Here is a 12,243-nt window from a genome sequence, read left to right on the forward strand (position 1 = left end):
ACCAGGAATAAAGGTTATTCTTTCACCTTTTTCTGCCTTAAAAGCTGGGCACTCACAGGCCGGAGCTCGGATAAAACCCTCTCCCTTGTCTTCTCCCAGGACATTCAATAAAGAGAAGATCTGTCTTTACGGACAGCGTTTCTGAATATGAGGACGTCCCTGACAACGACTCGGGCACGTCAGACGTGATGCTGAAAGATTTACGTGAGTGTGCAGAAGCTGTCCCCAGTGCACAAAAGGAGCTCCACACTCCTTGCACGTCCAATAGGAGCTTTCACCACGTGTGTCACAGGGGAGCCCTTTTGTCTTGCAGGTTAATTTCATACTTTGATATCTTGATTTGCTCTCTCCATCTTCTGTGCTTCAGAACCTCGGCCAGGATCAGAGACATCAGCTTTGCGAGTGATTGGAACAAGCAACTACACCTTATCCAGAGGCAAGTGTTGATGAAGCGTGATACAAGGTTCATTTTAAAGACTGTTTTTTCGCCACGAGAAGATGGAAAGCACTCACACAGGTCTACCCCATGGTTTGCATGTACTGTAATTGACATAATTATTTCCTTCTTTTGATTTTCTACCAAACATTTACTATAGTACATTAAGACAGATTCCTGATATTTGTAGATTAAGAAAACAGAAGGTAACTCAGTTGCTTCTATCCATAGATACTTTGACCAAACTGTTATGACTTAATTCATTCTTATTTGGTACTTCCTTTTGCAGTTACCCTGGTCTGTGAGTATCTTGTGCAGGGTGTCTCAGTATACAGTATACTGTGGAGATCAGGTGAATCCTGTCTCTGCTCATTGAATGCTGTTTCTGGTAGGCGTTACTGAATTGCTTGGTTGGTGTTTATGCTTAATCGAATATTGTACTTTCTTGAAAGTATTTAGTCATCTCTTTGGGGATGACCATGGTGTAGTTATTAGTGATTGATGATGACTCCGAGGTCCAGGGATCTATTCTGGGCTGGGGAACTTCTGTGTGGAGTTTGCATGATTCCCCTTGTGTTCGCGTTGCCTTTTCTCTGGGGACTCCAGTTTCCTCCCACCTTCCAGAGACGTACCGGTCAGTAGAATGGCTGTGCTCCATCGCCCTCTCCGTGAGGGACGGGAGAGAGGCCCTGTCTGCTTGTAAAGGCTCGGTTATTACCCCCATCCCTCTGTGCTCCCAGCCCCGGTGGCAGACCCGGATGTCGAGAGGGGCCTGCGCGCCTCCAACTCGTCTCTCACCGACTACGACGATGTCGCCGAGGGGCCGCTGAAGGCCCCTCCACCCCCTGCAGGCGCCAGAGACAGAGAAGGGACGGGACAGGAGGACCCAGTGAACCCAGTGAACGGTAAGGCAGACCGCAATCGTCTGTGTGCTTACAGTGCACGTGCTTCCACGCCAAGTGCGTTTGCTTTTCAAAGGACGCGGGTTTTCGAAGCTCCAGCATCCTCCTCTGAATGTGTGACAGGTGGCGTGACCTCTGACCCTGAGCCCAGTCTCCAGCCTGAGATCGATTATGACGATGTCACCACCCTGCCCAAAGCGCTGGTGGACTCGGGAGCTGCCATGGATGGGCTGCCAGAAGGGGGTGACGGTGAGCAGGTAAAGAATCCTGAAGAGGAAGACTACGTGCAGCCTGACTTACAAGCAGAGGACTCTAGGTGAGTGATAGACCTGCGCGATATTGACTGGGCTACTACTGTGAGATTCGTGTTCTTATTCATGATCTCAGATTGATCCCATCACTTATTCCTGATTTCTTTTTCAGTACAAGCACATTAGAAGACACTGGGTAGATGCGGTTTCAGCCTGCGGTGGAATTCTTACACTGAATGTTCACTGAGTTAGTAAGACTTCAGGAGAGCAGCACTGGCCTTTAAACTAGATTGATTTTTTTTACTGTAGTACGTCCGGGGTCAATACCCTGGTTTACTAGAATAATGAAGAGTTTTGTGTTTTTTTATTCAACAATTAAACTTTAGAATGTCCTCATGGGATGGTCTCTCTGTCTTTTGCGGGCTCCCCTTGTCCAGTACGGTCCGGCCGTGCCGAATGTGTGCTGAGCGCTTGCTAGCTCTCTGGGCATTTGCTTGTGTCGGTGCGTCGATGCTTGTCTTGCTTTTTTTATCCATTTTTTATTTGCATAAATGCATTTGTATGACACTGAAAAAAATATTTTTTTCAACCCTAAACTGATGATATTGGACTGTCTGGCACAGGAGCCCTTTCTTGAATATGGATTGTTTTTACGAAGCTTCTGGGACTTTTATGAACTACAGTACTTTTCATAAATAAGGATGTTATCATATGGAATACTTTTTGCAATCTATTATTTGGTATTGTTCCCTTTTTTTAGTCATGTTTTATTGAAGATGTATCATATTTTATCAAACTATTTTGTATGAATCGGTCTTGTTTGTCAGATATCAGAATGTCCGTATATAGTAGGTAGAAGCGAATTGATCCCGGGATCTCATCCGAGTATCAGCTTAAACAACATGGCTGGACAGCTTGTTCCACACTCCCACAACCCTTTGTGCAAAGACATGTCTCCTGTATAACAAAGTACATAATAACTATCCAGGATTCTGTGCTGGGAGGTCAAAAATGAGTCCCGATTGCTTGCAGACTCTCCTGGCTTTCATTTCCTCTTTAAACTTAATTAAACCAATTATTTTAAATGAGTTGAAAATATTTAGCAGTTTTGTCCAGGGCTGGAAATGTTGAATATCTTATGATTTTATCACAAACATTAATTGTGTTATTATTTGTTAATTGCCCCAGGAATAAGACGTGGCACCTTTGCATCTCTGACCTGTCCACAACTGAATCGAAATAACAGAAAAAATGTTGCTCACGTAAATTGAAATTCAGTTTGTGATTGATCGCGCTAGCTAGATCAAAGAAAGATTCTCTGATTTTGTTTTCTCAGCACTGCATTGCTATAACAGAGGTACTTTTCAGAAATCTCTACGTACGTCCTGTGATCATTTAGCCTTTGTTGAGGAGAGCAGATCTGTGCAGTAATGATTACTCTGTCCTGCCCTGAGTTTCATGAGCCCAGACTGGTTCTGGGGCTGTGTGCACTCCATGTGAAGGAGGGAATCTTTCTTTCAGGCTGGGTGCTCTGTACTGCGTGTCATTTTGCAAATAAAATCTGTTTTCCCACTGTACACATCTATAAGACACCTGGCTGGAATCGAAAGAGAAGTTCCTACACCTGCAGCACAGACAGGACACCTCTATTCTCTCTTTCATGGGGAGACCCAGGCTCACTGCAGCTTAACCTCTTCAGTTCAACAGTTCAGCTGCTCCAGTTACTGCCGATGCATCCGAGAACCGTTTTGAACCCAGGCGGCCAGCTGTTTGCTCTGTGGCTCCCCTGAGTTTGGAAAGTGCTTCGGTGTTGTACATCAAACTGTATTTTAGAAAAGCCTATAGTTTGATATACAGCATAGGAAGCCTTTTCCACCCGTTCCACGCTTGCTGTCTCCGCTGAGGGATTTCAGCACAGCAGTGCGGCCCAGAGCTGGAGAGACGAGACTCGGTTAAGGTACTTTAGCTCAGCTTGTATGTCATTTCACCTGTCAGCGATTTCCTTCCAGCTGATGAAATTGAGTCCTTTCTCTGATCTGCTTCCTTGTTTAGATTTTTGGTTTGCCCATTTGTGCACTCTGTCCTTTCTGTTTCGAATCCACCCTGTTTCACCGGTGGGTTAAAACCAGAGAAGTTACTGCCTTTTGTTTCTAACCAAACGCCTTCAGCATATGGAACTTAGCGCGGTGACCCAAGACAGGACTGCAATGACTAGGGATGGCCACTAGAGGCCGCCATGTGGGCAGCCTCCTGCAATGAATCTGTGAACGGAGCGGACCTGTTCCACAGTCTAGCTATAGGGGCTAATTGTCTCATTAATGGCTCGGAATGTGTAAGTTCTCAAGTGGCTTATAAGTACGCATCTCAGCGCTGTAAAAGGAGAAGGAGTTACCTTAAAGAGTCAGTTTTGTAGAGGATTGGATAGAGTTGACCCAGAGTGACAATATACAGTATAAGACTCTCCTGGAGTGTTGGCTCCTTCTGCAGAGGTTCAGCTGATCCGACTTAGCCAACAGCTGACTGAGGGCAGTTCTGAAGCTTTCAATCTGGCACATGGCTGATACCAGTCTCGAATCCCACTCCCATCTGATGACGTGAGAGTCGAGACCAGGTGTAAAAAGGTGCCTCGGACAGAAAGCTAAATTATGTCAAAACAAGAAAGACGGACCAGGGGAGGCGAAGGGCGTGGTGACCGCCTGATTGAATAACGCTGCATAGTTCACGATACCAACTTCTCCGTAAGGAGCACGTTAGATCATCTACAAGATCTGTTACTGTCATTCGGTAAAAAAATGATACACTGTACTTTCACAAACAAAGTGATACACGACTTTTAACATTTGTGAGGCGGCTGTTACGGAGAAGAGACACGGATCCCGTGCGCAAGTCCAGGTACGTCTTGTTTAAATCTTCTTCTGTAAATTGCCTGGGACGTTTATTTGAGGTTATTGCCCCCTTCCTACCCAGTGTTGTTTATTTTATATTAAGATCAGACCGTATATATTCTCAATCGCGGTCGACATTTTAGGAAAGGATTGGAACCGTTCTGTCTGTTCGGCTGTAATTCTTCTGCCCAGCAGCATGCTAACGTTTCACCAGCGCCTAAGTGAAGCGATCCTAGATCCATCCCGTTTCTAACGGCTTTATCCGGAGTCACGTGGAAGCAGCAGCCTTTTCCAGCGAGCACCAGACACGAGGCAGGGTGCAGCCTGAACAGGACAGGAGTCCAGCGCAGGGTGGACACAGACGGGCACAAACACATTCTCCCCAGTGACAGTTTTCACAGAAGCCACTGAATCTACTGATCTGTCTTCGATCATGCCATCTCCACACAGACAGCACCCCACGAGCTGAGCCCAAGCCCCCAGAGGTTTCAGTGCTGAATGCTGCGCTACAGTGCTGCCCATCTTTGAGTGTCTCATGTTCTAATCTGTTGCAGAGTGCCGCCCGTGATCCCCAAAACAGAGTTTCTCATGCAAGACTTTCTAACATTCTAGGCTGTAACGTGAGTAGAATTGCATTCGATTATCCAGATGTGCTGAGTCTGTATTGTCTGCAGCGATGTGGCATGTCCTCGTTTGCACTGCGAGGGTCTGCGGATGACCGTGATGAAGGTGACAGTGTGGAGGAGAGGTCAGAGCTCTGGACGGGTGGGGTCGGTTCCCTTGGGGTCACTGGGGTCCCTGCGGTTGTACCCCTGAGCAAGTTGCTTCACTCGGAGTCCTCTGGTAGCACCCAGGAGTGTAAATGGGTGTGCAAATCTAAGTCAGTTTAGAGAAAGGCATCAGCCAAATATGTGGATGCTAATAAAACTAAAAAAACATGCATTCATATTTTAGCAGAAGTTGAACAGTTTTTTTTTTTAGTCAAACTGACTACAGAGGCCTCTCCTCTAAGGGGGGGCAGCATACAGTACTTTGATTTTGAGCCAAGACTTCAAGTGCCACAAGACAGTGGGGAACACTTTTATTTGTCCTTTGCCTCGAGCACAGCCAGGTCCTAATTCAAATCCAGTCATCAAGCTTCACCGCCTGGATTGTTTTTGAAACGGCTCAACCTGGAACTTTTAAACTGGGACTAATCCATAGAGAACTTCCAGAACACGATGGGTATCCGAATGCGTGCCTTTGTCCAGCACCTCGCCGCTCTGTGAGAGCAGCGCGATTGTTGGGCCAGACCCTGGCCTTTGCCCAAGCAATCACTGTGATGTGCTGTGTTGCAAACTGTTGATACTGTTGGAGCTGAAGACAGGTTTTGTGTATCCTGCTGTCTCGTATTACAAACAGCCTTCAGTTTCTCTGCCCTGTCAACACGTCTTCACCTTAATTGCACACATGACTCGGTTTGATTCGTCAATCTGTTTGCGGGCTTATTTATAACCAGTGCATTTGTCTTTGTGATGTTTACTGATCTCAAAGTCTTTTCTGGCGAAATGAATATACAAGCGTGTCGCCACAGAAAACAGGGTAATGGGGAAACCTGCTCCAGGATTGAACGGGAGACTCTTCTCTACACAAAGGGGCAGCAGGGGTGTGGAGCAAACTGGGGGGGCCGAGTCACAGGGGGGCCGTTCAAATGGGGTTTGATGAGGTTCTGGGATACAAGAGCTGCTTACAACATGAGAGAAATAAACAGAATCCCCGTCTCGTGTTTTTAAGTGTTTGAGTTTTCTGTTACTTAGGGAACACGTCTTTGCCTATGCGGTGCACAGGGGGACAATGGGAATGAGACATCTAATCACTCCTTGTAATCTTAGACCAAACATTGTGGAATCGCCCACTCTGCACTAATCAGAGTTGGAATGTCCCCTAGGAGTTGCACAAGAAGGTGATCCTTAACCGCTCCACAAAAACAGAACGCCAGCTGTCTCCCAAGAAGGCAGCATTTCTCTTTTGTACAGAACAAGCAAGCGGGCCGGACATTTGCCACTGCCCTCTGCTGGTGGGCACTCCCTGGGGGAGAGAAACGGCTCCGGCCTCGGGCTGGGCTGGCGTCCAGTCCAGGGTGTCTGTGTGTGCCCAGTGATGGACAGGACGCCAGCCCATCACAGGACACACACAGACACCTCAGTTGGTTCTAGTGCCACCTCAATCCCGATCTTTCCCAATAGTCATGGAAGTTGCAGAAAGGGTCTGATGACGTTATTTTACGTGAGCATTTTTAGTAATATTAAATCAATCAGCTTTCTTCCTCCCTCGTCGTTTCCTATCCTGTATAAATCCATCTTTTGAACGGAGCTTCAAAAGACATGAGCTGGACTACAGCAAGTCTCTACAGGTCTGTGGCCTTTCGATCTCCTTGTCCTGGAGATCTTCACTCGCAGCAGGGAAGCAAGGTCAATGTGGATGTGATCAAGGGCTGTGATTTACGATTGGGCCACAATTTCTTTACTCGAAGAGTGGTGGGTGTCTTGAACAGGCTTCCATGTGGTTGAAGCACGTGGGTGTGAAGGAGTGTGCTGGTAACCATGCACCGCAATTGTGCCCTTTGCAGAGGAAACAAAGGATTCTTAGTTTATAAAACCTCGAGCCGCGGCTCTCTGGAGCATCTACTGCGGCCTCACGTGTGCTATAGGAAATCGAGCCCCCCCCAGTGTGGCCCGAGAGGCTTTGTCGATTGGCTGTGCATATTTGTCTGTGTTGTCATCGACTTTTGTCAGATTCGGTGCCAAATCAAATGGGGTCAAACTTCAGCATTTTCTTACATCACAGGAATGCCTTTCAACGCAGTGGTGAGATCGCCTCGGCTGTTGCCGGGCTCAGCCCTGGTGATTTTCCATTGCAGGGAGTCTGTATTAATAGGCCGCGGTCCCAGAGCAGATGTTCCCGACAAATGCGTCCGGTCTCTCGGCGTCCCGCGCGAGCTGTTGTGTGATGGCATTGTTTGCTGGGCCGCAGCGTGACAATGCGAGGCTGTGTGAGGAAAAGAAGAAGAATTCAGTCTGTTCATGAGCTCAGCCCTCCTGGGCCTCGTTCATTAACCCGTCTCCGCGAGTCCTAGTGACCTCAACGTGCAAACTTCTCGTATGTTCCTCTTCGGCGCAAAACCCCTGATTTACCCAACCGCGGCAGAAAACAGAGTGCAGCTGTACCACTCTCGTGTTTCCCTCCTCTCTTAAGAGGGAGCGATATTTCATTCTAAGATGGTGGTGGTGGAGGGGAGTCCCCATAACCTGTAACGAGCGGTTGTCCTGTCTGCTCGGTGCCTCTATGCCAGCCCGCTAGCTCGCTGCGGCTGGAGACTGGGTGATTCTGTCTGATTTGCCCATAATCCGGCCGTGCATTACAAGAGATTAGGGAACATGTAAACGGTTTGTTCCAGGCTGCAAAGAGAAGAAAGGAAACACAGCGTTTCAGCTGTGGAGCCTTCGTCGGGTGTGAACCACAGCCGAAACGTTGTGTTTCCTTTCTTCTCTTTGCAGCCTGGAACAAACCTTTACTCGTCCCCTTGCAGCCTGCCCATGCTGACACAGCCACCTACTTCAATTACAAGAGATTCTTCTAAAATTCCTTTCCTACTGCAGAGGTCCCGGGGCTGAGCTGGTGTCCTGCAGGCTGGTACAGTGTAACAGCGGCTGAAACCAGAACCACAGTGTGTTCAACAGAACCCATCTGACAGCTGAAAGCAGGGTCTTCGATCTCGTTGTCGGGCCTGGCGGTCATTTTGAAACCAATGCAAATCATGTTTCCGTGTCATAGTGCGATTCTTGCGGAGGACGAGCCCCTATCCCACCCCTATCGGTATAATTACGGCAGGCATGCACCCAGCCAGCCAGTTGTTCTGTAAAGCGGTTTTCTGTTATCATTTCGCTGTTAAAGATTTAACAGTTTTCAAATCAGGGTTGTATTTAGAAATACAAATTTAACCTATCTCACGGAACTGTTCATTTCTTCATTGATAATTTCACATGTGTTTATTTAACAAGATAATAATGTCACTGTTTCGTTACCCAGTCTACTGCTATAAAGGGTTTGTAACGTTTGGGAATAATAAATGGAGAATATTTTGATTTCGTTTACCTTCTCAAAGGTGACAAACAGGCTAAACTCTCCTCATCTAGAAGGTCTAAATACAATGTTTTCTCTGGGATTTTCACAGAAACACAATATTGTTTCTCAGATTAAATACTTTCCGTGTAAAAGAAGGAAAACTACCAAGGGTCAGTTTTACATTGTACAGTATATTCCGTTGAGTTTCATGACATCATGACCTCCTAATAACCCCCCTCTCTGAACTGGCTTCATTACTCTGCTCTCCTCCCCACTGAGAGCTGGTGTGTGGAGAGCATTCTGGCGCACTATGGCTGCCGTCGCATCATCCAGGTGGATAATTCACACTGGTGGAGGTGGAGGGGATCCCCATTACCTGTAAAGCACTTTGAGTGGAGTGTCCAGAAAAGAGCTGTATAAGTTAGTAAATGAGCAATCTGGATTTAAGTATGTATTGCTATGAATATTGTATTTGTTCACAGACTCAAATCAGTTCAAATAATTTAGTGAATCGAACAAATCTTTTGAATCGATTCACTGAAAAGAATCGAGCTGTCCCTTCCCCCAGCCTCTCGAGTGCTCATGTCCAGGGCTCGTCAGGCATCGCCGGGGTGGGGAAACGTCTTGGTTCACCAGGGAGAAGAGGAGACGGGGTCCAGTTTCCATCTCTGGTGTCCATTTGGCCCTCTGCTCAGGGAGTTAAACAATAGTTGAACTTTATTTTAAATAGCGCCTTCAAAAGTAGCTTCTCGAAGCGCTTTACAATAAGGAGGAGATAGGATACAAAACCTACAATAAATCAGAAGGGTTTTGAGTGCGGTAGAAGACACAGAGCTCAAGTACAAGCCCTTCTGAAGGAAGAGGTCTTGAGTGTGGATTTGAAGCACTCGGGAAGGAGACTCTCTGACATCCCCTGGGGGTGGAAGTACAGGGTGTAGCAAGGCAGGACCCTGTTAGCTATAGTTTGTAAAAGGCAAAACAGCAATGGCCCTTGCGCCAGTGAGGTTGTCTTGTCTTGTGAGCTGTGGACTGAGCTCTGTTTGGGTCGCAGAGCTCATCATCATCGATCGCTGGTTCGCCTCCGCTCCCTTGTTCCACCGTATTAAAAAAAAATCGATTGGTGATGATTGGTTTGCCTTGTCTTCAAAACCATGATCAATCAACTGGGTGGAGTGGTGGCACTGGTGGCGCTAAGGATCTGCTCCTGTGCCTGGAAGGTTGCTGGTTCAAATCCCGCAGCCAGCGGAGGAATCCTACTCTGTTGGGCCCCTGAGCAAGGCCCTTAACCCCCAACTGCTCCAGGGGCGTTGTACGATGGCTGACCAAAAGCTTCTCTCCCTGTCTGTGTCTCATGGAGAGCAAGCTGGGGTCTGTGAAAAGACAAATTCCTAATGCAAGAAATTGTATAGGGCCAATAAAGTGATCTGATCTTATCTTAGCCTATCTCTCACACACGGTCGCGCAGGGAGAGGGGGGGTGTGCTGGCACCTGGCAAATTACGGGCGTGATTGATGGAGTGCAATGCGACCTGTTTTCTGTTTACAGTGGAGTTTTCTTTCGTCGCTTGGCCGAGCAGACACCGTCGGATTCACGGCAGCTGGGCGACACTTTCAAAGTCGGACTCGAGCTGCGAGCCGTGCTTCTTCCCAGCCTGGAGTGGGGCGCGGATTCCTGCTGCGCCGAGTACAACATTCTTAGGAAGAGCGTGACGCGGTCTCGGTTCAGAGAGCAAATTTGATCTTGTAAATTAATACGGCCTCTCGCCTTTTCGTGAGGCTGAAGGCATTAGAACGTGCTTAAAGACTCACCGAGCTTGTCAGCTGCGCTAACAGAGCGGCAGACCACTCTATAAAACAAGTACACTGTGCAGGAGGGGACCGCAGAAGCAGAAGGGTATACAGTATTTGAAAAGCGTCTAACTCGCGCAGGAAGAAAACAGTTTTTCAAAGCTCATTTGATTTCTACATGAACGATTAATATAACGGAGGTGTATTTTGTCCAATTGTGAAAGGGGAGACGGCTGTTTATTTCGCGTAAATCGTTCTGTTCTCTGAAACGTATTGACCAGTATGACCATGACAACGGCGAATTAAACGTTTGCTAATTTGACAGGAGCGGTCTGTGGAGCTGTAGCTTAATATTCCGCGGGATGTCGCCAGATTCCTAGAACTGACCATATCGAAGGCCTGTCGGTCACGGAAGCTGGCCTCCAACACCGAAACTGTTAAGTCCCGGGGCACTGCAGCACACTGAACCCTGTCTTGGCTGACATTCGACTCGGGTTCAAGTATGGCCTGCAGCCGCTGCGCTGCGGGAGAGCAGCCCGGCTGGGCAGCAGTCCAGACCGTGCCCCCGGCGCGCACTCGCTGCGCCCCGACCCTCAGACGCGGGGTGTCCGTCAGCACAGCGCCAGGTGCCCCCGGGCCGCCCGCGCAGCGCCTCGCGGCGGCGGGAGCGCGCGGGCGCGGAGCCCCCGGGGTCATCCGCGAGCTTTCGAAACGGAAACCCGAGCCGCGCGGCAGGGGGCGGTCAGGCGTGGACGTCTTCATCTGTCCAGGCTGCAGGTCCCGGCGCGGCCGCCGCCGCCACGAATATATCTGCCAGCAGACCCGCGGGGGAAGTGTCGCGTTTTGCCGAGAGGTGCCAACAGGACAGCACAGCCACCAGACCGCAGATTCACTCAGGGGGTGCTTGTACCGTAGGCAGGCAATCTGAAGACGAGGAATTATCTGCCTTTTGACCTGCACGCTTCTGGTAAAAAGACGCCGCTTTAACGTCAAATATCCAGAATCTGTGTCTTTCAAGAAAGAGCCGGCTGGCGCAGGAGTTTAGAAAATGACATTTTCGAAAGCAGCAGCTCTCAGGCTTTCGAGAAATAAGTGGCCCATTCATCTGGTGTTTTAAAAACGCTCTTGCCCACGTCTGCTATTTATACCCGTTATAAAACAGTGGAAACACCTGTTGGCCTCGCAGAACTGACAAGATAATCCTCTTAAGTGGAGCATAGTAGCTCTGGGTTTTGTTGTAACGCTGACAGACAGATGTTGACGCCCTAATTGGACTCGGGCTTGTTTTGGTGACAACGGTATCCCCAGCGCTGTCTCTGCCCCCCTCTCGTTTAAAAGCTGATCGGAGAAACAGCTGTGCTGCTTTTGCAGATGAAAGGAGGACGTGCACCCCCCCCCCGTGCTCCCGGGAGGAGGGCTTAAGCCGTTTAAAGTTTCTTGGTTGCAATGGCCGCTGTGTGAGCTTGAGCGGGCCGCAGTTATAAGGTTTTAAAAGGGCTCGACCCTGGCGAGCGCCTGTTCTTGGCAGCAGCCTGGTGACTGTCGTCCGTCGGCTCCCGGTGTTGACACACAGGAATCGTGTGGCTGAGGGCTCGCGGCGTGGGAGGAAATCTCGCTGTGGCTGCACCGGTTTATTGTAACCAGGACTGTGCTGATTCAATATCTTCCTCCATGAACGACTAAACCTCTATATTTGAACCTCACAGAGGATTAAAAGAAGCGAGGTTAAAGTGTGAATATATACCTCCTTTGTTATAGTCTCAGGGAATAGTCGATCAGCACATTTAACACTACACAGCCTCAAACTGCAAGACAATGCTAACACTACACAGCCTCAAACTGCAAGACAATGCTAACACTACACAGCCTCAAACTGCA

General features: G+C 48.5%; 1 protein-coding gene across 1 annotated transcript; it reads left to right on the top strand.

Annotated features, from left to right (window-relative positions):
• The first annotated feature begins 1,079 nt into the window (after window positions 1–1,079).
• LOC148838951 (uncharacterized) lies at window positions 1,080–1,985 on the top strand. The gene is made up of 4 exons (XM_088929067.1): window positions 1,080–1,104; window positions 1,177–1,341; window positions 1,462–1,654; window positions 1,762–1,985. The coding sequence occupies exons 1-4, from the start codon at window positions 1,080–1,082 to the stop codon at window positions 1,787–1,789; spliced, it is 411 nt and encodes a 136-aa protein (XP_088785193.1). The 3' UTR covers window positions 1,790–1,985.
• The last annotated feature ends 10,258 nt before the right edge of the window (window positions 1,986–12,243 follow it).

This window comes from Atractosteus spatula, chromosome 2, assembly GCF_055471065.1.
Source record: "Atractosteus spatula isolate fAtrSpa1 chromosome 2, fAtrSpa1.hap1, whole genome shotgun sequence".
In the NCBI taxonomy this organism is placed as follows: Eukaryota; Metazoa; Chordata; class Actinopteri; order Semionotiformes; family Lepisosteidae; genus Atractosteus; species Atractosteus spatula.

Bases quoted from the DNA above. Each gene is read 5' to 3' on its own strand.
- LOC148838951 (XM_088929067.1), top strand. From the start codon at position 1,080: ATGGCTGTGCTCCATCGCCCTCTCC. The intron at 1,342-1,461 runs GTAAGGCAGACC...AATGTGTGACAG, and splicing joins CCCAGTGAACCCAGTGAACG to GTGGCGTGACCTCTGACCCT. The intron at 1,655-1,761 runs GTGAGTGATAGA...TTTCTTTTTCAG, and splicing joins TTACAAGCAGAGGACTCTAG to TACAAGCACATTAGAAGACA.